The sequence below is a fragment of the Ranitomeya variabilis genome, chromosome 5 (assembly GCF_051348905.1).
Source record: "Ranitomeya variabilis isolate aRanVar5 chromosome 5, aRanVar5.hap1, whole genome shotgun sequence".
Taxonomy (NCBI): domain Eukaryota; kingdom Metazoa; phylum Chordata; class Amphibia; order Anura; family Dendrobatidae; genus Ranitomeya; species Ranitomeya variabilis.
Genome location: NC_135236.1, coordinates 273695093 through 273722521, shown reverse-complemented (window position 1 = coordinate 273722521; position 27429 = coordinate 273695093). Strand labels below are relative to the sequence as shown.

Below are 27429 nucleotides of genomic sequence, written 5' to 3'. Positions count from 1 at the left end.
TACAGTGCAGGATGTGCTGTAAATTGTTTCATAATAATTTGGGAAAGTTATGAAATGTCCTATAAATGTCTGTTCTGTTCCTGATCTAAGGATCTCAGCTTTTAGATGAGATGAATCTGTGCTGCACTTTATGTACATGCTCAGTAGTGAGGCCGTGCTGTATATTCGGGAGTCAGGGACATTGAGGAGTCAGAGTTCAAGGTTTGGCTTACCAGCTCCACAGCCTTGCTATGGACAATAGCTGTTTTGTTTAAAGGGGGTATCCGAGACTTTACAAAAAACAAAACATGTACCTAAGAACTAACAGGCAGGTAATTGCAACTTACCTGCCTGCTGTGTATGGCGCCATTCTCCCTCAGCACAGAGCGGTCTCAGACCGCTCCTGCTCTGGATTCAGGAGCCAGACATCACTGACATCACATCTACAGAGCAGAGGCTTTTCCTCTGCTATGCTGATGGGGCGGGATTTCTGATATCATTCTGATAGGCAGCAGGGAGCCCGCTGTCTATCAGAATGGCACTGGCAGTCCAGCCCTGTAGTCAGCAGAGGCAGCTGAATCCCCAGCATGAGCAGTATGTGACCAATCTGTGCCAGGGAACAATGGCACCGTGCCCAACAGGTAGGTAAGCTGAAATTGCCTACCTGCTAGTGCTTAGGTACATTTTTTGAAAGTTCCCAGAAACCCTCCCTTTAAGGGAGTTGGGGAAGATCAAACATATGAGTAGTCAGGGTCCATTTAGTTAGCACACGGACAAGGCTAGGAATTTATCTTTACGAGATAAGTTTTACAGCGCCAAAAACAATGGAAAGCAAAGCAATAAAAACTGCACGTTTGGGCCAAAGCTGTATAGCTTGTGTGAATGCTTAAGGCCTAATGTCTACCAGAGAGCGTGAATGCCTACAATATGCTATGTAATAAATCAGTCTTAAATTGTGTTTACAATGGATATTCACTTCCTGGCCTCCACTACAAAATATCATGTAATCTGACACTGGAAAGAAGCTGATTGCCCTCTACTGATAAGGTCATGATGGGACCCAACATTAAAGAGGATATGCCAGTGTAACTAGTAGCAGCTATTATAGGTAAAAACATATATACATACAAAAAAATACATATTCACTTAATGCACTTTTACAAAGCTTGACAGATATAAGAACAGCCAACAAGTTACACCGTTTCATTAGAGTGAGTGATAATGTAGTTGTAAAGTTTGTTTGATACATTGGCGTCACTATAAAATCCTGGCAGATCTTTTCTGTGCCAGTTAACTTCTATTAGCAACACATTACGTGGGGGCTGCTAAAAGCTCCAGATTGATAACAGTAGTGCTCAGTTATCCAGGTTAACCCTTCCAAGTATTCCCTTATACATAGAACGCTTCCTCTAAGCTTCACAGAAATGAAGCAGTACATAGCAGTATCTGATGCACCCACAAACAAGCAATCTGGTTTTATTTATGCTACATCCACCACCTCTGGGACCCCCACCTATCAGGACAACAAGTAGAAGATGTCGGTTTATTGATGCATCCTGGAGACTATTCTCCGACATAGACATGCAACTCCCAAAGTGTCTTTAACAAGTGTCCAGAATTTGATTTCAACCGTTGCTAAGGAGTTTAAGGCTGTGTGCACACGTTGTGGATTTTTCGCGTTTTTTAGCTATAAAAACGCATAATACACGTATACATATGCATCCCATCATTTAGAATGCATTCCGCAATTTTTGTGCTTATGTTGCGCTTTTTTTTCCCACAAAAAAAATGCATCGCGGTAAAAAACGCAGCATGTTCATTAGTTTTGCGGATTTTTGGCGGATTTCACGCTATATTAGTGCATTGGTAACCTCCGGAAAAAAACGCAAAAAAATCTGGAAAAAAAGGGGCAAAAAAATGAGAGAAAACGCAAAAAAAAAAAAAAAACGCAAGAAAAGTGCATGCGGATTTCTTGCAGTAAAAATGTCCGGTTTTGTTCAGGAAATTCCTGCAAGAAATCCTGACATGTGCACATAGCCTAAAATGGATTTTCTTATGCATAATATTTAGGAGCGCACCACTCCCCTGCCATCCAGCTTCCTGCTATGCAGGGGCGTTGTGCTCCTGAACCTTTAAAGATCAGATCAGCAGCATGGCTGCGCCACAGGTTTGAACTGCGCTCTCTGCCAGGCTTTGCCTCTGCCGCATTGAAGAAGTGCAAAGGGACTGAAGCTGGCCAGACACAGCCATCTTCAGAGCAGCATAAGCAGGCTGTAATGATTAGGTAACCGGACACTACTGCAGGGTGGCAGGTAACTTAGACAATGAGCTGTACACTATAAAATTACAAAAATACCTAAGTTCTTGAGAATGAGGAGGATACATTTGAAAGTTGCCTGTTAAGCAATTTTACACATTTGGAACCTTGAGAAAACCTCTAACCTACAATGCAAAAAAGTAATGCATATTTCATCCCTGTCAAGAGCCCAAAAACAACCCATACTACCAACAGCACTTAAAAAGGACAACTATTAAAAAGTGGAATACTGCACCTGGGATCATGGTGTGCAGGCCTTTTAGGTGATCAGATGTAACCCCACTCTCCGTACACACTTTGTCCACAAAACGGGTTATAAAACGGACAACGCAATGAGCTACATCTGAGCCTTCAGAATCTTCAAACCCACTTTCTGTATCTGCACTTTCTGCAACGCTGCCTGCCATGCTGAATTATTTAGGAAGGAAAGAAGAAAAATAAGGGTCAGCGCATTGAATGTTGCAGAAGTGTGATCAATCATCACTAGAAGACACAAAGGTCTCTTCAACAACCTGTTTGTGATGAAGCTGTTCGTTACACTTTCGGTATCTGCAAATCCGGCTCCCCCTCGCAGAAGGCGGTTTTTAGAGGTGTCCAACGGAAGGAGGAGATAGCTCATACGGTTGGCATAGTGGATGGCCTGGCTAAACACGGTGCTCTCCTCTTTCTGGATAAGTTCTAACTGTTTCTCACGTATAAGTGTTGGCCACAGACGACACTGCTCAGCTGCCAACTCCAGGGCAGATCTCTCTTCTACTTCCACTTCATCCTAATAAAACGGATTTTATTAAAACCGCATTATTATTATAACTATATATTATAGAATATTTTTTCAATTCATTTAAAATACTAAACAAACAACACATTCCCAGTTCACAAAATAGATTATGATAGATTAAAACAGATCATAAAAAAATAAACAATAAATCTTTTAAAAATAAAAGCCATGAAAACAGCAATAGCAATAGGGTTATTTAACCCTCTATTTTAAAGTTGTCTTTTACAGAGAGGACACTTACGGTACTAATTAAAAGGCATACTGGAGCTCAATAAAAAAAAAAAAAAAAAGATTCAGCTTTCAGTAATAAAAGCAAATTTATTGTACTATCATGAACATAATTACATGATAATTATCGTATATACTCGAGTATAAGCCGAGATTTTCAGCCCAAATTTTTGGGCTGAAAGTGCCCCTCTCGGCTTATACTCGAGTCATGATCGGTGGTGGGGTCGGCGGGTGAGCACTGTCATATACTCACCTAGTTCCGGCGTTCCTGGTGCTCCCCCTGCCCGTCCCACGGTCTTCGGTGCCGCAGCCTTTTCCCCTGAGCGGTCACGTGGGACCGCTCATTAGAGAAATGAATAGGCTGCTCCACCTCCCATAGGGGCGGAGCCGCCTATTCATTTCTCTAATCAGCGGTGTCGGTGACCGCTGACAGAGGAAGAGGCTGCGGCACCGAAGACCAGCTGTCCGGGGGAAGGAGCGGGACGCCGGGAGCAGGTAAGTATTACATATTCACCTGTCCTCGTTCCACACGCCGGGCGCTGTCTCCATCTTCCCGGCGTCTCTCTCTCCTCACTGACTGTGCAGGTCAGAGGGCGCGATGACGCTTATAGTGTGCGCGCCGCCCTCTGCCTGATCAGTCAGTGCGGAGAGACACCGGGAAGATGGCGCCGAGGAGCTGCAAGCAAGACAGGTGAGTATGTGTTTTATTTTTTTTTATTGCAGCAGCTATGGGGCAATAATGGACGGTGCAGAGCACTATATGGCACAGCTATGGGGCAATAATGGTGCAGAGCACTGTATGGCACAGCTATGGGGCAATAATGGACGGTGCAGAGCACTATATGGCACAGCTATGGGGCAATAATGGTGCAGAGCACTGTATGGCACAGCTATGGGGCAATAATGGACGGTGCAGAGCACTATATGGCACAGCTATGGGGCAACGGTGCAGAGCACTATATGGCACAGCTATGGGGCAATGGTGCAGAGCACTATATGGCACAGCTATGGGGCAATGGTGCAGAGCACTATATGGCACAGCTATGGGGCAATGGTGCAGAGCACTATATGGCACAGCTATGGGGCAATGGTGCAGAGCACTATATGGCACAGGTATGGGGCAACGGTGCAGAGCACTATATGGCACAGCTATGGGGCAACGGTGCAGAGCACTATATGGCACAGCTATGGGGCAACGGTGCAGAGCACTATATGGCACAGCTATGGGGCAACGGTGCAGAGCACTATATGGCACAGCTATGGGGCAACGGTGCAGAGCACTATATGGCACAGCTATGGGGCAACGGTGCAGAGCACTATATGGCACAGCTATGGGGCAACGGTGCAGAGCACTATATGGCACAGCTATGGCGCAACGGTGCAGAGCACTATATGGCACAGCTATGGGGCAACGGTGCAGAGCACTATATGGCACAGCTATGGGGCAATGGTGCAGAGCATTATATATATATATGGCACAGCTATGGGGCAATGGTGCAGAGCATTATATATATGGCACAGCTATGGGGCAACGGTGCAGAGCACTATATGGCACAGCTATGGGGCAATAATGGACGGTGCAGAGCACTATATGGCACAGCTATGGGGCAACGGTGCAGAGCACTATATGGCACAGCTATGGGGCAATGGTGCAGAGCACTATATGGCACAGCTATGGGGCAATGGTGCAGAGCACTATATGGCACAGCTATGGGGCAATGGTGCAGAGCACTATATGGCACAGGTATGGGGCAATGGTGCAGAGCACTATATGGCACAGCTATGGGGCAACGGTGCAGAGCACTATATGGCACAGCTATGGGGCAACGGTGCAGAGCACTATATGGCACAGCTATGGGGCAACGGTGCAGAGCACTATATGGCACAGCTATGGGGCAACGGTGCAGAGCACTATATGGCACAGCTATGGGGCAACGGTGCAGAGCACTATATGGCACAGCTATGGGGCAACGGTGCAGAGCACTATATGGCACAGCTATGGCGCAACGGTGCAGAGCACTATATGGCACAGCTATGGGGCAACGGTGCAGAGCACTATATGGCACAGCTATGGGGCAATGGTGCAGAGCATTATATATATATATGGCACAGCTATGGGGCAATGGTGCAGAGCATTATATATATGGCACAGCTATGGGGCAACGGTGCAGAGCACTATATGGCACAGCTATGGGGCAATGGTGCAGAGCACTATATGGCACAGCTATGGGGCAACGGTGCAGAGCACTATATGGCACAGCTATGGGGCAACGGTGCAGAGCACTATATGGCACAGCTATGGGGCAATGGTGCAGAGCACTATATGGCACAGCTATGGGGCAATGGTGCAGAGCACTATATGGCACAGGTATGGGGCAATGGTGCAGAGCACTATATGGCACAGCTATGGGGCAATGGTGCAGAGCACTATATGGCACAGCTATGGGGCAACGGTGCAGAGCACTATATGGCACAGCTATGGGGCAACGGTGCAGAGCACTATATGGCACAGCTATGGGGCAACGGTGCAGAGCACTATATGGCACAGCTATGGGGCAACGGTGCAGAGCACTATATGGCACAGCTATGGGGCAACGGTGCAGAGCACTATATGGCACAGCTATGGCGCAACGGTGCAGAGCACTATATGGCACAGCTATGGGGCAACGGTGCAGAGCACTATATGGCACAGCTATGGGGCAATGGTGCAGAGCATTAAATATATATGGCACAGCTATGGGGCAATGGTGCAGAGCATTATATATATGGCACAGCTATGGGGCAATGGTGCAGAGCACTATATGGCACAGCTATGGGGCAATGGTGCAGAGCACTATATGGCACAGCTATGGGGCAACGGTGCAGAGCACTATATGGCACAGCTATGGGGCAACGGTGCAGAGCATTATATATGTGGCACAGCTATGGGGCAACGGTGCAGAGCATTATATATATGGCACAGCTATGGGGAAACGGTGCAGAGCATTGTGTATATATGGCACAGCTTTATGTGGAGCATCTATGGGGCCATAATGAACGGTATGGAGTATCTATTTTTAATTTTGAAATTCACCGGTACCTGCTGCATTTTCCACCCTAGGCTTATACTCGAGTCAATAAGTTTTCCCAGTTTTTTGTGGCAAAATTAGGGGGGTCGGCTTATACTCGGGTCGGCTTATACTCGAGTATATACGGTATTAAGTTTAGAACCATCTAAAAAGGGGTGCTCCAATCTCTCCCCCTCAAACATAATATATTTGCATCTACAATCACGGAATACAGGCTATGTGAAGGAAAATATAGAAACAGCACAAGTGTCAGCAGACCTTTAAAACATTTCTTATTTCATAAACCTAAGATCCAAAGCTTAATGTATTTATATGCTAAAGTTAGTAAATCATTATATTCCGATGTTAGTTCCGTCACTGCTTATAGATTGATATTTACCGCCATTATCCTTCCCAAACACATATGCCACATTTTAATACAATCCCCCTCTAGAGCTCCATTTACATTAAAGTGCTTGTCCAGGCTATGACAGAAGTAGTCTAGTGAATACTCACATCACGTACTGTGTGCACTTTGAGGATCTTACATTGCCAGCAAAGGGACCGAGCAGTCATGTGACCGCAAGTATGTGAAATGCATACTGGTGGCCACATTCCGACTACATGTGCGCAGCCTCACTTAATTCACTTGTATAGTGACTGCAGGCTTGTGGAAAGTCCAGACAACCATTTAAGCAACCTGCGGCACTAAAAGACCACCAATCAGCGTTCGCTTAATAGCTTGACACTTGCCAACCAGACTTTAGATGAGCACTTAATGCTAATAGTGATGAGCGAACTTCCCCAGTTAAGGTGTTATCTGAGCATGCTCTGGTGCTAACCGAGTGACTTTCGAACGCTCGAATAATATGTTTGAGTCCCCGCGGCTGCATGTCCTGTGGCTGTTCAACAGCCACAACACATGCATGGATTGCCTGTTTAATAGGGGACTCGAACATGCCGAAAGCACTTCATTACCACCGGTGCATGCTTGGATAACACCTTATCAGAGCACTTCACTCATCACTACTAGCAGTTTGGCAGTCTATGTGCACTTAGCACTGCTCTCGGCAGCGGAGGTACCGTTTACACAGGATGATTCTCTGCCCAAAATGATCTTTTGTGCAACCAAAAAAAACATTTCATTTATCAGCAGCTAGTTTAGAATGCACAATAAGGAAACCATTACCGTAGTACTAGAGACACCCGTTCACGATAATTAAGCAGTGCAAATGCAAATACCTCTTAATTTAGCTAACCCACACCTATATAACAAGAATCCCATAAATAAGTAAAAACTTTCGTATAGTTACCAGATTTGAGCCATTCTCCTCAGAATTTACATACAAAGCCCTGATGTGGTTTTGAACATCACCATAAAACATGGCTTCCCAGAACTGCATGTTGGTCCAAACTAAATGCTCTTGTACACAGCTATAAGCAAACTGTGTGATGCCCGGACTCAATTTCTGGAAATAAAATGTTCATAAGGAATGTAGTGTAATAAGCCAAAAGAGTATTACAACATTAAAACCAAATAGACAATTGATTTGCCAATTATACAGTGCATTAGTTAAAATCTTACCCTGCAGAACGCTGTCACCAAAGGTAAAAGGGCTGCAGCTATAAAATGTTCATCCAGAGATGTACAATCCTGAGGAAGGAAAGGCAAGCCTATTACTTCTCCAACTGAAAAACCTTCAGGATTTACATTCTCCATAAAAGAATCATGTACGTGTACCAGAGAATGCAGAGTTGTGAAAACCACTATTCCCCCACAGGGGGTTGCGGCAGTGGTGTGGCGGCAGCAGAGGTACGGTGATGCTGAGGCGCGGTGGGCGGTACGGCGTGCACCTGAGCAGGGTCCCTTCCTCATGTGAGGTGACGCCGCGGACCCAGTATCTAAAGCAAGCAGCAGAGTCGGGTTAATCACGGGTTTGGCGGCGGCCATCTTCCTGAGGAAGCACGTGCGCAAATTGAGTACTCTACTTCCCGGGCTTTCAGGAAAATGGCCGCGGGAGGCAGCGCTTGCACAGTTGGAGATCGCAGCAGCCATTTTCCTGAAGCAGAGGTCTCAATCTGCGAATTTTCCTGAAGCCCCAGGAAGCAGAGAACTCAATCTGTGCACGCGCGGCGGCCGCCGCCGCCACCTATAAACCCGTGATTCACCCGACTCTGCTTTCCGTGGACACCGGGCCGCGACATCACCTCACCCGAGGAAGGGACCCTGCTCAAGTGCACGCCGTACCGCCCACTGTGCCTCAGCATCACCGCACCTCTGCCACCGCTACACCTCACCTCTGCCGCCACTACACCACACCACTGCCGCCGCAACCAACAAGCCTGCGTTCGAACTATAAGACGCACCCCCCATTTTACTCAATTTTTTTTGGGGGAAAAGTGCTTCTTATAGTCCAAAAAATTCGGTACGTTGGGAACTGAAACAAACATATTTTTTTTTTATTTTATTTTTAGCAACTCACCTGTAGGCAGCAGTTCATCAGACGAACAATGAAGTCAAACTGTTGGTGATCTAATACGGCGCGATTCTGCTGCACATGCAGGTTGAGCTCCTGTGTTAGACACTGCCGTGCTGCTCTCCCTTTCAGTGCCCGAAGAACAGCTGGGTGAAGCTGCAGAGGGAATTAAGGTCATTAAGATTTATTTTCCCTGTTTTTAAATCTTTATACACTGAAAATGAGATGGCTCTCTTTAAATTTTAAGGGAATCTTTCAACAAGATTTCACCGCCAAACAATTTATATGTGTATGAAGCCCTTTCTAGGACCAGTCCAGGAATACCCTTTACATGGAACTGCGGCTTTATTCCAAACCTAGCGCCGCCTCCTCATACTTGACTGCCAGCCTCTATGCTGAGCGACTTCCGGCATATTAGATGTCAGATAAACAGGAGGAGGCGACGCTTAGTGCAGAATAGTGCTGGAGTGACAGAGGCTTCAAATATAGCTCTTCATCCTCATCTGCACATCAATTCAAGACGTGATTTTTCATTAACGAAGGAATAGAACGGCCATGTAAAGGTATTGTTGGACTCATCTTTGAAAGAGATACAAGCACATAAGAAATGGTGTGAAATCCTGCTGACTGATTCCTTTAACCCATTTAGCACCCAAGACATATCAATACGTCCCTGTGACCTGGTACTTATTGACCTGGACGGAAGGATACGTCCCAGCGATTTTGTGTGCAAAGATTGATTCTGAAAGCTGACACCCGGAACTCCGTGCGAAGAGCGGTCCCACACCGCTGCCAGCACTTTAACACCCTAATTGCTGCGGTCAAACTTGATCGCTGCATTTCGGGAGCAGGCAGAGGGAAGACAGCCCCCTCAGCCCTTGGATCGGAGACACCGCAAAATCAATGCAGCGTCCCAGTCGTTGCCATGGTGACCCAATGTCATTATTACAACATCCAGGTCAGCAGATCTAACAAAGTTGCTTGCTCATGCTCAGAGCATTTTGTAGCAACTGTGTCTGTCAAGGAAGTGCTGACAGTTCGCATAGCATAGGGATGCTTTTGCATCTCTATGCTATACAAGCAATCAGCCTGCAAAAAATGAAATTTACATAGTCGGGTAAAGTTTAAAAAAAAAAATTTGTAAAAATCTAAAAAATTAAAAAACAAAATATATTGTACTGATGAATAAATGTTTTAATTAAAAAAATTTACAAAAATATTCTACATATAAATATTAAATATACACATTTTGCATTGCCGCGTCCGGAACGGCCCGACCTATAAAACTGCCCCACTAGTTAACACCTTTAGTAAACACCATAAAAAAAATAAATAAAGCATTTTTTTGCCTTGTTTTTTATCATCCAACTGCCATACAAAAAGTGGAATGAAACACGATCAAAAATACGAATATAAATACTGTAATCATACTGACCAGATGAATAAACATGCCTTATCAATTTTACATGCGGAACGACATTAAAAAAAAAAAAATTTTGAATTGCTGGTTTTGTTAATTCTGCTTCCCAAAAATCGGAATAGAAAGCGATCAAAAAAAGTCTTGTGTCTGAAAAATGTATCAAAATGTCAACTTGTCCCGTAAAAACCCTCATATATATGGCTCTGTGATTTTTAGTGTGCGACAGCAGTCAAACATAAAAAAAATATAAATCTGATATCGCTGTAATCGCACCGACCCATAGAATAAGGTCACCATATCACTTATACCATACGAGGAACAGAGTAAAGAAACAAACAAACAAAAAAAAAAAACACAAACCAATTTTAGCAGGTGAAGACCAATAGTGTCTTCATCTGCTGTTGATTTGTTCATTCTGCCTCTTAAAGATTGCAGTAAGGCTCGGTGAAAACTTCCGTGTAAATCTCTTAAATAAGCGATTCAGAACGAACCCCCGGTAGAAGATCAACTATAATGAGGCAGATGGAGGCACTGTTGAGGTCTGTCTTTATAGGATTGCATAAAAGTGCCCTCGGCCACAGTTTTGTGTACTTCTGAAAAGAAGGACACTGATGAACAGAGGCCAGACTGAGTTCAGAGTAACCCTGCTCTCTCATTATAGTGAATGGATCCCTCGGGGGTTTCACCTGAATCACTTCATTCAGAGATTTCGATGGAAACCCTGATGTAAGTGTAGAGTGCTGGATAAGTGTGATCCCAAACATTATGTAAAATGTTCCTAACAAAATCTTCAACTCAATCCACACAAAAAAAAAAAAAATCCCGCCTCAGGTCCATCATCTGTTGAGAAATATAGAGGCTTTCACGTCACTGGTAGCACAAAGGCTCTGGAAAAGTGAAATGACTACTTGTCTATTAAAAGAAATTCTGCGCTTTCAAAACCAAATGCCCCACAGTGTACCTACACCAAATATAGCGTCATGATTGGCATTTCTGAAGCGATGAGAGCCAGCCTAACTTATGGGTGTATGTCTCCAGAAGCATGAGCTGGGCATAACGTGCTGGTCACTATAAAGTATTGGTCACTACAATGGCAGTTTGCAATTTTTACTCTGCAACATTCATTGCTGCTGGTTTCTGGAAAACACCCATAGAGTCAAAATCGCCACTACACCTGTAGATAAATTCCCCAAAGGGGTATAATTTCCAAAATAGGGTCACTTGAGGGGGGGGATTCTGCACTTCTAGCACTTAGGGGCTCTCTACATGGAGTCTAGGAAAATCTGCGCTCCAGGAGGCAAATAGCGCTCCGTCCCTCCCGAATCACTCAGTATGGCTAAGCAGTAATGTACAGGCACAAATGGGGTATTGCTACATTCAGTAGAAATTGTGGGATAAATTATGGTGCAATTTTTTCCCACTTCTTGTGTAAAATTGTAAAATCTGGGGCTAAAACAAAATGTTGGTGGAAAAAATGTAATTATTTTTTCAATGTGTGTCAATATGATCACTGCACCTCTAGATGAATTTGTGTAGTTTGTAAAATGGGGCCACTTATGGGGGTTTCTGCTGTTCTGGCAACTCATGAGCTCTCCCAGTGGGTCATGGCACCTGCAAACTATTACTGTAAAATCTGCACTATAGGATAGCACTTATTCTCTTCTGAGCTTGCCTGAACTGTGCCTGAAAAACATTTCCTGATCACTTGTAGGGTACTAGTGCACTCAGAAAAAAATGTACCATGGTTTGTTGTAAAAAAAAATTTCCTATTAGCCCTTAGAAAAATTAAAAACTTGGGGATAAAACATTTTAGTGGTAAAAATGTAATTTATTCTTTCTTCACCGCTCAATGGTATAAAATATTTCTGTGAGGCATATGTAGTGTTAATATGATAACGGCACCCTTAGATGAATTCAATGGGCTGCGTAGTTTATAAATGGAGTTCACACATGGCGGGTTTCTGTTGTTCTGGCATCTCAAGGGCTCTGCCAATTTAACATGGCACCCACAAATCATTTTAGCAAAATCTGAACTCTAATATGGCGCTTCTTCCCTTCTGAGATTTGCACCGTGCATCAAAAGTAGTATTCCCCCAAATATCCGGTATCTGCGTACTCAGAAATTGCACAACAAATTGTAAGGTCAAATTTCTCCTGTTACCCTTGTGAAAATAAAAAAAAATTGGGGCTACAAAGGAGATTTTTGTGTACTCACCGTAAAATCTTTTTCTCCGAGCCAATCATTGAGGGACACAGGACCATGGGTTGTGTGCTGCCTGCCACTAGGAGGACACCAAGTTAACATAGAAAGATTAACTCCTCCTCTGCAGTATACACCCCTTAACTGGCCAGGATTCAACCAGTTCGGTAGTAAAGCAGTAGGAGTATTAAACGAAAGACAATAAAACTGTCAAAACCAAAGAAGTAACAACAAGCCAATAAGCTAACAGGGTGGGTGCTGTGTCCCCCAATGATTGGCTCGGAGAAAAGGATTTTACGGTGAGTACACAAAAATGTCCTTTTCTCCTACGCCTCATTGGGGGACACAGGACCATGGGACGTCCTAAAGTAGTCCCTGGGTGGGGAGCAACATATCTGCTAATACCCCATGTACCACTGGCTTACAGCTAAGGTACCGCCGATTGCAAAATGCGCCTGCCAAGGGCGGTGTCTGCAGAGGATAGAAAATGAATGTGGTAATGCTTCGTAAAAGTATGTAAGCTGGACCATGTCGAAGCTTTGCAAAGCTGTTGTGCTGATGCCTGGTGCCGAATGGCCCAAAAGGCGCCCACCGACCGAGTAGAATGAGCCTTAATCCCTGCTGGGATAGGAACAACCTTGACACGATAGGATTCCTGAATAGCCGATCGAATCCACTTGGCTAGAGTAGCCTTGGAAGCGGGAGAACCCCTCCTTGGTCCCTCTGGAAGTACGAATAGGATATCCGACTTACGGAAAGGAGCCGTCCGTGAGACTTACCGTCGAAAGGCCCTCACCACGTCGAGAGTGTGCAGAGCTTTCTCAATGCGATGGACTGGAGCCGGACAGAACGAAGGCAGAATAATCTCCTCGTTGAGGTGAAAGGAGGAAACGACCTTGGGCAGAAAAGAAGAAGTCCTCAAGACTGCCTTGTCCGTGTGAAAAATCAGAAACGGAGGTCGGCAGGAAAGTGCCGCCAACTCCGAAACACGCCTGATGGATGTAATAGCCACTAGGAAAACTACCTTCCAGGAAAGGAAGGTCAGAGAGACGTCCTGCAGTGGTTCGAAGGGGGCCTCCTGAAGGGCTCCAAGGACCAAATTAAGATCCCACGGATCCATAGGTATCTTGTAGGGAGGCGCCACACGAGAAACTCCCTGAAAGAACGTCTTAACCGGTAATCTATTGGCAATTTTTCGTTGGAACAGGACTGATAATGCTGACACCTGTCCCTTGAGGGAGCTAAGTGCGAGACCCGACTCTAGTCCTGATTGGAGAAATTCCAATATGGAGGGGATAGAAAATGCCAGAGGCGATCGTCCATGTGCGTCGCACCATGCAAAGAAGATTTGCCAGATACGGTGGTAACTGCGCATGGACACGGGTTTCCAGGCCCTGATCATGGTGGAGGACACCTTGGCAGTGAAACCCGCTTGGCCTAGAATCCAGGATTCAACGGCCAGGCCGTCAAAGACAGGACCCCTGAGTTCTGGTGGTAAATCGGGCCCTGTGAGAGAAGATCCATGCGATCTGGAAGACGCCAGGGGACGTCGGTGACAAGCTGGACCAGTTCCGCGTACCATGCTCGGCGCGGCCAGTCCGGCGCCACGAAGATCACTGGCACCCCCTCTGCCCTGATCTTCTTGATGACTCTCGGTAGCAGGGGAGAGGAGGAAAAATGTACGGGAGGCGGAATAGACGCCACGGTAGGACCAAGGCGTCTGCTCCGACGGCACGTGGGTCGAGGGATCGGGCAATGAACTGTGGGACCTTGTTGTTTAGCCTGGAGGCCATGAGTCCACGTCCGGGGTCCCCCAAAGATGACAAATCTGTTGGAAAAACTTCCAGGTGGAGGGACCACTCGCCCGAGGGGAGACCCTGGCGACTGAGGAAGTTCGCCGCCCAATTCTCCACACCTGGTATGTGGATCGCTGAGATGGGCGAATGGTTGGTATCGGCCCAACGGAGAATGTGGGACACCTCGAGCATGGCCGTCTTGCTGCGGGTTCCCCCTTGACGGTTGATGTATGCCACAGCTGTGGCGTTGTCGGACTGGATTCTGACGGGGTGACCCGCCAGAAGGTGGTGAAACCTGAACAACACTAGCCTGATAGCTCGTATTTCCAGGATATTGATGGAGAGACGAGACTCTAGAGTGGACCACTGTCCCTGTGCTGTGTGGTGGTTTTAAACCACCCCCCAGCCCACGAGGCTGGCATCGGTGGTCACCACCAGCCACCGTACTGGGAGACAGGACCTTCCCTGGTTCAGGGAGGACTTCAGCGTCCACCACCTGGGGGTCCTTCTGACCTGTGGGGATAGAATGAAACGGCGGTCGAGAGAGGACGGGTTCCCCTTCCACGCCTACAGCAGCGCATGTTGTAGAGGACGGAGATGAAAATTGTAGTTACTTACCGATAACGGTATTTCTCTGATCCCATGATGGCACCACGGAGAGAGGGGTCCGCCCCCAGGGACAGGAAACCTACAGGTGTAAAAGGGCGTACCTCTCTCCCACATCAGTTGGTTTACAAAGCCTTAAGGTACCTTCACACGAAACGACATTATAACGATATCGCTAGCAATCCGTGACGTTGCAGCGTCCTCGCTAGCGATATCGTTTCGTTTGACACGCAGCAGCGATCAGGATCCTGCTGTGATGTCGCTGGTCGCTGAATAAAGTCCAGAACTTTATTTGGTCGTCCGATCGCTGTGTATCGTTGTGTTTGAAAGCAAAAGCAACGATACCAGCGATATTTTACACTGGTAACCAGGGTAAACATCGGGTTACTAAGCGCAGGGCCGCGCTTAGTTACCCGATGTTTACCCTGGTTACTAGCGTAAAATGTAAAAAAAACAAACAGCACATACTCACATTGCGTCCCCTGCAGTCTGCTTCCTCCTCTGACTCAGCGCCGCAAAGTGAAAGTGAAAGCAGCCGACGTCACCGCTCAGGTGACGTCACCGCTCTGCTCTCACTGTACGGCGCTCAGTCAGTCAGGAAGTGGACGCAGGGGGACGTGAATGTAAGTATGTGCTGTTTGTTTTTTTTAGATTTTACGCTGGTAACCAGGGTAAACATCGGGTTACTAAGCGCGGCCCTGCGCTTAGTTACCCGATGTTTACCCTGGTTACCAGGGGACCTCGGCATAGTTGATCGCTGGAGAGCGGTCTGTGTGACAGCTCTCCAGCGACCAAACAGCGACGCTGCAGCGATCGACATCGTTGTCGCTATCGCTGCAGCGTCGCTTCGTGTGAAGGTACCTTTATACAGAACTTCAGCTGCAACTCAATATTTGCACAAATTAAACTTAACCAATTTAACTTAACAGAGGCACCGTGACTAAAGCTAATTACTGGTACGTTAGAATGTGCACACCTGTGTGTGAAAAGGGAGGGAATATACGGGTGCCATCATGGGATCAGAGAAATACTGTTATCGGTAAGTAACTACAATTTTCTCTATCCCCATGATGGCACCACGGAGAGATTTGCATAGATTGTAACTCTTAGGGAGGGACCACTGCCTCTAGAACCCTTCGCCCAAAGGTGAGATCAGAGGAGGTCAAGTCTAAACGGTAATGATTGAAAAATGTAGACTGGGAAGACCAAGTGGCCGCTCTACATATCTGTTGTATCGAAGCGCCAGCTCTCTCCGCCCAGGATGATGCCACTGCTCTGGTTGAATGAGCTTTTATATTCTCCGGGATGGCTGTCCCGCCGGATGAGTAGGATAGGGCGATGGCGTTTCTTATCCACCTCGCTAACGTGGCTTTCGATGATTTCTGTCCCTTCCAAGGACCCTGGAAGCAGACAAACAGAGCCCTATCCTTCCTGCACTCCCTAGTGGCTGATAGATATTGGACCAGACATCTTTTTACATCTAGGGTATGCAGTGTTTTTTCCCCCTCATTTTTGGGGCTGGGACAAAAGGAGGGCAAAGAGATCTCTTGTGTTCTATGAAATTGTGACGTGATTTTAGGGAGGTAAGCCGGGTCAGTTTTAAGAATGACTCTGTCTTCAAGTATTTGAGTAAAGGGTGGGCATGCAGATAATGCTTGTATATCGCTGACGCGACGGGCCGAAGTTAGGGCCACTAGGAGTGTGGTTTTAAGAGATAAGATCTTTAAAGGGGCGTCCGCCAGGGGCTCAAAGGAAGGTTTGGTTAGAGCATTTAAAACAAGGTTTAGATCCCATGGAGGAGTATTATGGAGAGGGATAGGCCTGGACCTACCTGAGGCTTTAATGAATCTCGTGATCCAGCGATTTCTGGCTAGATCATGATTATACAAAGCTCCCAAGGCTGCTACCTGAACCTTTAGAGTACTTGTAGCTAGACCTTTTTCCAATCCCTTCTGCAGGAACTCAAGAATTTTCCCTATTGGGATTTCCCCGGATGGGTCTGCGCCCGATACAGACATAAATTTTTTCCACACTTTCCCATATATTTTGGTGGTTAAGAGTTTTCTACTCTGTAATAGAGTGGACACTAGATTGGGTGAGAAACCTTTATCACTTAGTAGCTTCCTTTCAAAAGCCAAGCTGTCATGTGTAGGTTCTTTACACTGGGGTGAAACACCGGACCCTGGGATAAAAGATTCAGAGTGTCTGGTAGAACCCAAGGGCTTGCTATGGACTTTTTTCTTAGGCAAGAAAACCATATTCTGCGGGGCCAGAATGGAGCTATTACTATCACTGTTGCTCCCTCCTCCCGAATTTTCCTCAGTACTAAGGGGATGAGGGATATCGGAGGGAACGCATAGGCGAGGCGATAGTTCCAGGGAATTGTAAGGGCGTCCAGAGCTACGGGGCCCCCCCGGGGATCGATTGAGCAGAATGTTTTTACTTTCTGGTTTTGACTGTTCGCAAATAGGTCTATTTCTGGCTGTCCCCAACGTTTTACGATCTGGTTGAATACCGATTGTTTTAGCTCCCACTCCCCCTGTTTTAAGCATGTCCTGCTCAAGAAGTCTGCAGTTTGGTTTTCTGAGCCTTTTATGTAGAGAGCTGTTAAGGACTTCAGATTGTGTTCTGCTATGTGGAAGATGGATTGGGTTACCTCCATCAGCGCTCGAGACCTGGTGCCCCCTTGGTGGTTCAGATATGCTACCACTACCTGGTTGTCTGAAAAGATTTTTACGTGATGGGAGTGAAGGAGTTTTAGAAAGTGCGTTAGGGCCAATTTTACCGCTAACTGTTTTTTCATGTTTGAAGAGACTAGCTCTTGACTTTTGCTCCAATTCCCTTGTGCCACTTGATCGTCTGTGTGTGCTCCCCACCCCCAGGGGCTTGCATCTGTCGTTAGGATTTTTTCCGTCGGTAGTACCCAAGGAACCCCCTTGGTTAAATTCACTGGGTCTGCCCACCACACTAGGGAGTGTATCGTGCTTGATGAGATGCTTAATTGCCCGTCTAAATTTCCGCGCAGAGATAGGCTTGAATCTAAAGTCTCCCATTGTAGGTCCTGGGTATGACACTGCGCCCACTGCACGGCCGGGATACAGGCTGTCATGGAGCCCAGCAGGGACATGGCTTTTCTTAAGAGTAGTGACTTGAGATATCGTCAACTGTAACACAGCCTGTGTCATTTTTTGAATCTTCCCCTGAGGAAGGTAGCACTTCTGCGTGGTCGAGTCCAGGACTATCCCTAAGTACTCCTGTACCTGGGTTGGCACTACTCTGGATTTGGGCATGTTCAGTAGCCAACCTAGACTCGACAGTGAAGCCATGACCAAATCCAACTGTTTGCAATGTTGGAATGAGGTCCCTACCACAAGGAGGTCATCCAGATAGGGAACTATTAGAACATTCTGTTCCCGTATGTGGGCCATCACTTCTGACATTATCTTCGTGAACACCCGAGGTGCGATGGCTAACCCGAAGGGGAGAGCCCGGAATTGGTAGTGTTTCACTTCCCCCTGTATATTCACTGCTAGTCTGAGATACTTTTGATGATCCCTGTGGATAGGCACATGGTAATATGCGTCTCGTAAGTCTAGAACAGTTATGAAACACAAGGGAAAGAGTATTTTCACGCAAGATTTTATTGTCTCCATTTTGAAGTGTTGAATCTCGAGGAAACTGTTTAATCTTTTGAGATTTATGATCGTCCTGTACGATCCGTCCGGTTTCCTCCGAAGGATGAGGGGAGAGTAGAAGCCCATGCCTTTTTCCTGGTATGGGACTTCTTGTAAGACTCCCTTCTGAATTAAGTTCAAAATTTCTTCCTGGAGAGCTGACTGTTCAAGTGATTGTCTCTGCGGTGTTACCATGAAGGAATTGCCGGGAGGAATGCGGAATTTCAGTTTGAGACCTTCTCGTATTATGCCTAATATCCAGGGACTGTTTGAAATTTTTTCCCAGGCTGGAAGAAATCCGGCTAGTCTCCCTCCGACCCGGGGAATACCTTCAATGTGTTTTCTTCGGGGGGGGGGGGGGGGGGAGGGGGTTGTTGAACAAAAACCCTCTGTTCTTATTTCTTTTGTCTTCCCATGCATCTTTATTTCCTTTTGGGGGTCTCCTCCGCATGAACTTTCTGTTCTGAAAGGGACGCCTGTAAGACTGGTTGGGGAACCCGGGAAAAGATTTCTTCTTATCCCCGGCTTTGTCGAGGATGTCGTCTAATGTTGACCCAAATAAGAATTCGCCTTCACAGGGTATTGAGCATAGTTTGATTTTTGTTTGCAAATCCCCTAGCCAGCACTTTAGCCACAGGGCACGTCTTGTGGCGTTTGAGAAGGAGGCTGACCTGGCTGCTAATCTAGCCGAATCTACCGATGCGTCAGCCAAAAAGGCTGCCGCACCTTTCATCACAGACACCGACTTTTGAATTGTCTCTCTTGAGACTTTTTCCTTTAATTGGGAATCCAAGTGCTCGAGCCACACTATTAAGGCGCGGGCCGTACAAGTGGCCGCGATGGCTGGTTTTAGTCCACCCCCTGCCGCTTCCCAGGAGCTTTTCAAGAAAGTCTCAGCTTTTTTGTCCATCGGGTCTTTTAAGGTACCCATGTCCTCGAAGGGCAAGGCGAACTTTTTAGAGGCCTTCGCTATGGCCACATCCAATTTTGGTGCCTTACTCCAGGATGAGCCGGCTGGGTCATCGAAAGGGTACTTTCTCTTGGGAGTCAAGAGAACTTTTTTGTCTGTTTTTTTCCATTCTCTCTTAATTAGAGAGTGAATTTTTTCATTTATTGGGAACGCTCTTTTGTTCCAAACCGCTGAACATTATAACCTGTGCCTTTTTTTAGGGCGTTCATCTAACAGACCCATTGTTGTCCTGACGGCTTTTACCAAGGCGTCTGTCTCTTCGATAGGGAAGCAACTGCGTCCCCCTTCTGAGGATAGCGAAGAGGTGTCAGAGGCTGATGAATCACTAGAATCAGATATTTCGCTTTCCGACTCGTCCACACTAGATTCAGGGGATCTAGGACTTGTTTTGCGTTTTTTCTTTGAGGTTTTAATGCCTTTGAGGGCACTCTCCACCTGACTCCTTATTAATGACTTTAGGTCTGAGGCAAATGCCGGGGATTCCTCCTGAATCGTCTTCTCTATGCAAGTGCTGCATAGCTTTTTCTCCCAGGAGGAAGGAAGCTCTTCTGAACATATAGCACATAATTTGTGCTTTGATTTGCCTGTACATTTTCTTCCCTAGGAGAAAGAGTAAAACTCAGCACTTTCACGTAGATCACTCACCCCCTGTGGATAAGAGATACCGTCTCAGGCCTGGGGACTATATCCACCACTGGATTCGTCACCGGTCGTGTGGTTTTTGCAGAAACCCGGCTGCGTTGTGACTCTGAGCGTCCACTGCTGCTGCGCTGTTGAGAGGAAGACTTTCCCTTGCGCTGATGCTGTAAGCGCTGGTGCCGCTGTACCTGCGCTTGCTCAGGAGATAACTCTACGATCTCCTGCGCATCCTGCTGCTCCTTGTCGCTCATAGTGGCCTCCGCACTGCGTTTAGTGCAAAGGAGGCTTGAATTGTCCACATTCTCCCGCCTGAAAGCGCTCCTTTAACAGCTTGCGCCGCCGGCGGAAGTGGCGATCTACGCATGCGCCCACCTGACTTCCGGTTTCCCAGACCACGGGCGCTCACATAGGGGAAGATATAAGCGGGGACGCGCGCGCCTCAGCGTTCCGTCTGCCGGCGCCTGCCCACACACCTGTTTGGAGCTTCCGGTTCGGACGGCAATGGCGCCGGCGTTTCAGCGGTCCCACATGTCGCTCTGGCCCGCCGGCCTCTGCTCACCATAACGGCTTTGTCTGGGACCTCATGGAAAAGTAGCCGCCGCTACCTCCATGTACCGCTGTGCCTTGGTACGGAGGCTATTTCGGTGACCGCCGCCACCTGCCTCCTTCCTCCCCCTTTTTTTTTTTTTTTTCCCGTGGGGAAGGCAGGCTTGATCCTCTTCACTGCCTCCCCCTTCACACTCACCCATAAGGCCCGCCGACCCCAGCGGTGGTGCACCAGGGAAGGGAAAAAAGGGGGGAGAGAAAACCCACTCGACCCAGCCGTGATTGGGCGCCCCCTGTCAGGAACCGACTGGACCAGCCCATGGAATCCCATGAAGTATCCTTCAGGTACGTGCTGTAGGTTCGCCGTCAGGGACAGGAAACCAACTGATGTGGGAGAGAGGTACGCCCTTTTTCACCTGTAGGTTTCCTGTCCCTGGGGGCGGACCCCTCTCTCCGTGGTGCCATCATGGGGATAGAGAAATTGCTCGAACGGAACCGCTTCCATGGCTGCTACCATCTGCCCGAGAATGTGCATGCTGAAACGAATGGAGTGGGAGACTGGATGGGAAAGACTCCGTTCTTCCCGCTGCAGGGCCAAGGTCTTGTCTGGAGGGAGAATGACCAGACCGCGGGAAGTGTCCAGTGTCATTCCCAGAAAGGAGATCTGTTGAGTCGGGATTGGAGAGGATTTCTCGAAGTTTATCTTCCAACCCAGGCGAGAAAGAGTATCCACCGTGAGATCGATGGACTCTTTGCAGGCTGGGTATGATGGGCCTTTTATCAGTAGGTTGTCCAGGTACGGAAGTATCACCACTCCCCTGGAATGAAGAATGGCCATGGCAGCCGCCATGACCTTTGTGAAAACTCTGGGAGCGGTGGCGAGGCCGAAAGGTAAGGCCACAAACTGGAAGTGTTCCTCGTGAAATGCGAAGCGAAGGAACTGTTGATGAGGAGGAAAAATTGGGATGTGGAGGTAAGCATCTTTGATGTCTATAGATGCTAGGAACTCTCCTTTTTCTATGGACGCGACGACAGAGCGGAGAGATTCCATTCTGAAGCGCCGAATTTTGACGAATTTGTTCAGAAGTTTTAGGTCTAGAATCGGACGTAACGATCCGTCCTTTTTGGGACCACGAATAGGTTCGAGTAAAACCCTTTGAACCTTTGGTCTTGTGGAACCGGAGTGATGACTCAATCCTTTTGTAGTGCCCGTATGGCCTGGAGAAAAGCCGGTGCCTTTGGTTTGGGAGGACACGACTGGAAAAAACGTGTCGGGGGGGGGGGAGAAGAAAATTCTATTTTGTATCCAGAGGACACCAGTTCCCTGACCCACTCGTCGGAGCGAACCGAGAACCAGGCTTGACGGAAAGAAAGTAGGCGACCTCCTACTTTGTTGATGTCCTCCGGATGTTGCAACGAGTCATTGAGTGGAGGATCTAAGGGATCTGGATCCCTTAGACCCAGATGACCGTGGTCTGGGTTTCCAGTTACGGTTGGGTCTGTATGAGACCTGGGAGCCTCGGTCCCCACGTGCACCTCGTCCTGATGCAGGGGAGAAGGATGAAGATGACCAATTGGGATTGTTGCGAAAAGGCCGGAATCAAGATTGTTGTTGATACCGAAACGGCCGGGTAGGCTTTTGTTGGGGAAGAAATTTACTTTCCCCCCCGGTAACATCCGAGATTATTTGGTCTAATTTTTCTCCAAATAGGCAACCGGCTTGATAGGGTAGAGATGTCAATAAACGCTTGGACGCAGAATCTGCTCGCCAATCTCGGAGCCACAGGGCTCTTCTGATGGAAATTGCATTTGCGTCTGCCTGAGCAGCGCAATTGGCCGCGTCTATCGAGGCGTTAACTACGAAGTCCCCGGTCTGAGCTATCTGGTTAGCCAGGTTGATAGCCTCTGGAGGGAGATTACTGTCTTGGATGGTCATGGTAAGCACCTCAGCCCAAGCAACCATAGCCTTAGCCACCCAAGAAGCGGCGAAGGATGGAAAGAGAGACGCTCCTGTGGCTTCAAAGCCGGAACAAGCAAGGTAGTCAATTTGGTGGTCAGAGGGGTTCTTGACTGAGGAACCGTCTGACAGAGATAGGATCATTTTGGAAGCGAGATGCGATACTGCAGGATCCACTGAGGGAGACTGTAGCCAGGCCTTGACTAGTTCCTGAGCAAAGGGGTATTTGACCTCAATAGGCTTTTGCCCCATGAAGCGTTTGTCAGGGCGGTCCCTGTGTTTTTGTACGATTTCTTTAAACTCAGCATGAGTGACAAATACTTTTTGGACACGTTTTGTCTTCTTAAAAGAGACCGCGTGTTCCGGAGTGGATACGGATTCCTCGTCCACCTTCAGGGTCTTGCTGACCTCTTCAATGAGAGAGTCTAGTGTCTCTTGGGAAGTCAAGGAATCCTTGACGTAAGAGTCCTCGGACTCATATTCAGAGTCATTTAGGTTCTCCGGAGAAGGGGAACGAGAGTCTGAACTCGCGGATGCTGAAAGGCAAACACGCCTGTGGTCGGGGGGTGAGACGTGGGTACGTTTCCTGGCACCCCGAGCTCTTAGTGACAGAGGACGCCCCCTGCCGGTGGACGGATCCGTACTGTCGCCAGACTCCTCCGCGGGCTGACTTAAAGAGGGACCCCGAAGGGAGTCAATTGCCTTGGCTAGGGAAGCCAAAGATTGTGACAGGGAAGTGGCCCACTCAGGGGGACTAGGCTCTGCAGGGTCGGCAGCAGCTGCACAGAGACCGGGTCACAATCCGCACATAATGGGGTATTGTGAGTTCGGGGCAGGGCCGTATTGCAAGTGGCACATGAAGTGAAGAACACCGTGTGCTTCTTGTTACCCTTTTTGGTCTCCTTAGGTTGAGACATAGTGTCTTTAGAGACAGGGGCAGGATATGCACTGTGGTGCAGGGAAGGGGTTAAGCTTTCTTGAAGCAGCTTACCCACGGTCCTGTGCCTGTGTCCCCGGGGAAGTTGTAGCCGCGGCGGTCCTTGTAAGCGTGAGCCACCTTCGGGGTCTTGTCGTCCCCGCAGGAGATGAGTGGCAATATGGCCCCCGAGATTCTGCAGGGCGCCTCTCGTCCTAGATGAGAAGCGCCGATATAGAGGGCGGGGTTACGGCCATGGGCGGATCTGCACACTGCGGCTTAGTCCGGCTGAAAAGCCAGGGACTAAATTTCGCCGGGCGCGGCAGCGCGCTGCTCACCACCGCTGACCCCCGGCCGACGGCGCCTCTCCCCAGGGACCCGGACCGCATCTCTGCCGCAGGTGGGAGCGCAGCGAGGATATGTACTCACATTGTCGCAGGTCCTCCTGTCACTGTGAGGGTGCGCGCTCAATCCATGCACCCTGGATGGGGGATGGAGAGGCCCCTGATACATCTTCGTCTGTCCCCCAAGGGGGTTCAGTCTTGGGGCTGTGACGCCATCAGATGTGGGCCTTGTGTCCTGTCGGGCCCCGGAGAGGGACATGAGAGCCGGGCTCTATGTGCTCGCCGTCTTGCAGGGGGGGGGATTTGAGATCGGGACCAAGGAGGAACCGTCGCTCCAGTAAAATTTTGGCATGCCCCAGACGTCGCAGGAGAGGGACGGGGAGGTATACTCGCCGTGCTCACCTGTTGATGGTTCGGGGGAGAGCGGACCCTATAAAAGGAATCCGTCGCCCCCTTCACTCCGTTAAATAAAAATCTACAGAAAAATAAAAATTAAAAATTAAAATAAGAAAGTTGGGGTCTGAAAACAGACCCAAGTGCCTCCTACAGACACTAAGCAAGAACTAGTTGAATCCTGGCCAGTTAAGGGGTGTATACTGCAGAGGAGGAGTTAATCTTTCTGTGTTAACTTAGCGTCCTCCTAGTGGCAGGCAGCATACAACCCATGGTCCTGTGTCCCCCAATGAGGCGTAGGAGAAATATTATTTTTGTGGGGGAAAATGTGATTTATTTTTTTTTTAGAAGATTCATGTTATAAATTTCTGTGAAGAACCTGGGGGTTCAAAGGTGCTCATCACACATCTAAATACAGTGGGTACGGAAAGTATTCAGACCCCTTTAAATTTTCTACTCTGTTTCATTGCAGCCATTTGGTAAATTCAAAAAAGTTCATTTTTTTCTTATTAATGTACACTGCACCCAATCTTGACTGGAAAAAAAACAAAAAAAAAAAAAACAAATGTAGTAATTTTTGCAAATTTAATAAAGTAAAAACTGAAATTTCACATGGTCATAAGTATTCAGACCCTTTGCTCAGACACTCATAATTAAGTCACATGTTGTCCATTTCCTTGTGATCCTCCTTGAGATGATTCTACTCCTTCATTGGAGGCCAGCTGTGTTTAATTAGGCCGGCGTCACACTCAGCGTAGGGAAATACGGTCCATATTTTACGGCCGTAATACGCAGTAATTTTCACAAAACACTGTTCCGTATTCAATGCGAGGATGCGATTATTACGGACAAATGTATCCGTGTGTCATCCGTATGGCGATTTTTTTTGCGCAGGCTTGCAAAATGGACAAATCATGGATCCATCGGCTAAAATATTCCTAAAAACATATATACAGTGTATATATATACATATATATATATATATACACTAGATGGCAGCCCGATTCTAAAGAATCGGGAGTCTAGAATCCATATATACTTTATTTATTTAAATGTAAGAATAGCATTAAGCTACTTACGGTAGCGGCATTTCTTGGAGGCCCATGACAGCACGACGAGAGAGGGGATCCGCCCATTAGGAACAGGAAACCTACAGATACAAAAGGGCGGCACCTCTCCCCTGCATCAGTTGTATTTCAGAGCCTTGAGAGGACTACAGCGGTTAGTGGCACACAAAAATATACATTATATACAGTTTATATACAATATTATAACCCATATATTGGAACTGGGTATCATACGTGAGATATATACATTATAGGAGGTGCAACCCCCACGTGAATAGGGAGGGAACTAAGGGTGCTGTCATGGGCCTCCGAGAAATGCCGCTACCGTAAGTAGCTTAATGCTTTACTCGGACTCCCATGACAGCACGACGAGAGAATTACAGAGATGTAACACTACCTTAGGGAGGGACTATAGCTTGCAGCACCCTTAACCCGAAGGTGAGATCAGAGGAGGCCCCTAAATCCAACCTATAGTGTTTAAAGAAGGTGGACGGGGATGACCATGTGGCCGCCTTACATATCTGGTCGATTGATACTCCAGATCTTTCCGCCCAGGATGTAGCCATGGCTCTGGTGGAATGCGCCCTCAGATTCTGCGGAGTCGGACCCCCACCTGCAGTATAAGCCAAAGAGATAGCCTCCCTAATCCACTTCGCTAGTGTGTACTTTGATACTCTGAGTCCCTTTCTAGGGTTTTGGAAAGATAAAAATAACGCATTATCTTTTTTCCATGTATCAGTAACAGAGATGTATTCTAACAGGCATCTCCTAACGTCTAGTGTATGGAGTAGCTCTTCTTTAGGGTTGGAGGGATTGGGAAGAAAGGATGGTAAAACTATCTCCTGTGACCTGTGAAACCGTGATGACACTTTTGGTAAATAGGCTGGGTCCGGTCTGAGGACTACCCTATCTGGCAGAAACTCTGTGTAAGGGGAAATTCTGGAGAGAGCTTGTATGTCCCCTACCCTACGGGCAGATGTTATCGCTACCAGAAATGCTGTTTTAAGGGATAGGGCCTTGATTGAAGCTGATTGTAATGGTTCAAACGGCTCCCTAGTCAATGCTGACAGGACTAGATTAAGATCCCACGGCATAGATCTATCCTTATGTATGGGTCTAGCCCTGCTAGAAGCTTTAATGAACCTTGAGATCCAATAATTATTGGCGATGTTACAGGAAAACAAGGCCCCTAGGGCCGAGACTTGTACCCTTAGGGTACTAGTGGATAGATCTAGCTCTAAGCCCCTTTGCAGGAATTCTAAGATCTGTTTTATAGGAATTCCCTCTTCTAAATTAAAGTCAGAAGAGGCTAGGAATTTCCGCCAGGTTCTAGCATAGATTGTTGTTGTAATCTGCTTTCTACTTTTCATAAGGGTTTCAATCAAATTTGGGGAGAACCCTTTGTCCCTCAGTAACGCCCTCTCAAACTCCATGCCGTTAAATGGAGATTCTTTACTTGAGGATGGCTGATCGGACCCTGGTGGAGCAAATCTGGGATGTCCGGAAGCACCCAGGGGTCCTCCACTGACATGATCCTGAGCCAGGTGAACCAGGCCCTTCTGGGCCAAAATGGGGCAATCAAAATAACTCTTGCCCGATCCTCTCTTATCTTCCTGATTACCAGAGGTATCAAGGCCAGCGGGGGGAACGCATAAGCCAGCCGAAAGTTCCAACTGATCAGAAAGGCGTCTACCGCTAGAGGATTCTCCCTGGGATTTAGGGAACAGAATTTTACTGTCTTTCGATTGTCCCTGGTGGCAAATAAATCCACCTCTGGATGTCCCCATTTGTGGACAATCTGGTCGAACACAAGACTGTTTAGAGACCACTCCCCTTGTCTCAGGGTGTTGCGTCTTAGAAAGTCCGCTTTTACATTTTCTTTTCCTCTTATGTGCAGTGCGGTTAAAGATAGAAAATGGTCTTCCGCAGTCTGGAATAGACGATCTGTCACCCTCATCAATGATTCGGAATGCGTTCCACCCTGGTGATTTATGTACGCGACCGCCACCTGGTTGTCCGAGAGGATCTTGACGTGGTGACCCTGCAGATATGAGAGTAATTTTTTAACTGACAGT

General features: G+C 47.4%; 1 protein-coding gene across 11 annotated transcripts in view; it reads right to left on the bottom strand.

Annotated features, from left to right (window-relative positions):
- SBF1 (SET binding factor 1) overlaps positions 1-27429 on the bottom strand; it is a 209450-nt gene that overhangs the window by 91570 nt on the left and 90451 nt on the right. For all 11 annotated transcript variants that reach the window (XM_077264334.1, XM_077264336.1, XM_077264342.1 and 8 more), the window contains 5 exons: positions 8833-8982; positions 7935-8003; positions 7663-7818; positions 2809-3065; positions 2532-2704 (listed from right to left, as the gene is read on the bottom strand). In XM_077264334.1, coding sequence (XP_077120449.1) covers positions 2532-2704; positions 2809-3065; positions 7663-7818; positions 7935-8003; positions 8833-8982 — 805 coding nt within the window. The remainder of the gene's footprint in view (positions 1-2531; positions 2705-2808; positions 3066-7662; positions 7819-7934; positions 8004-8832; positions 8983-27429) is intronic.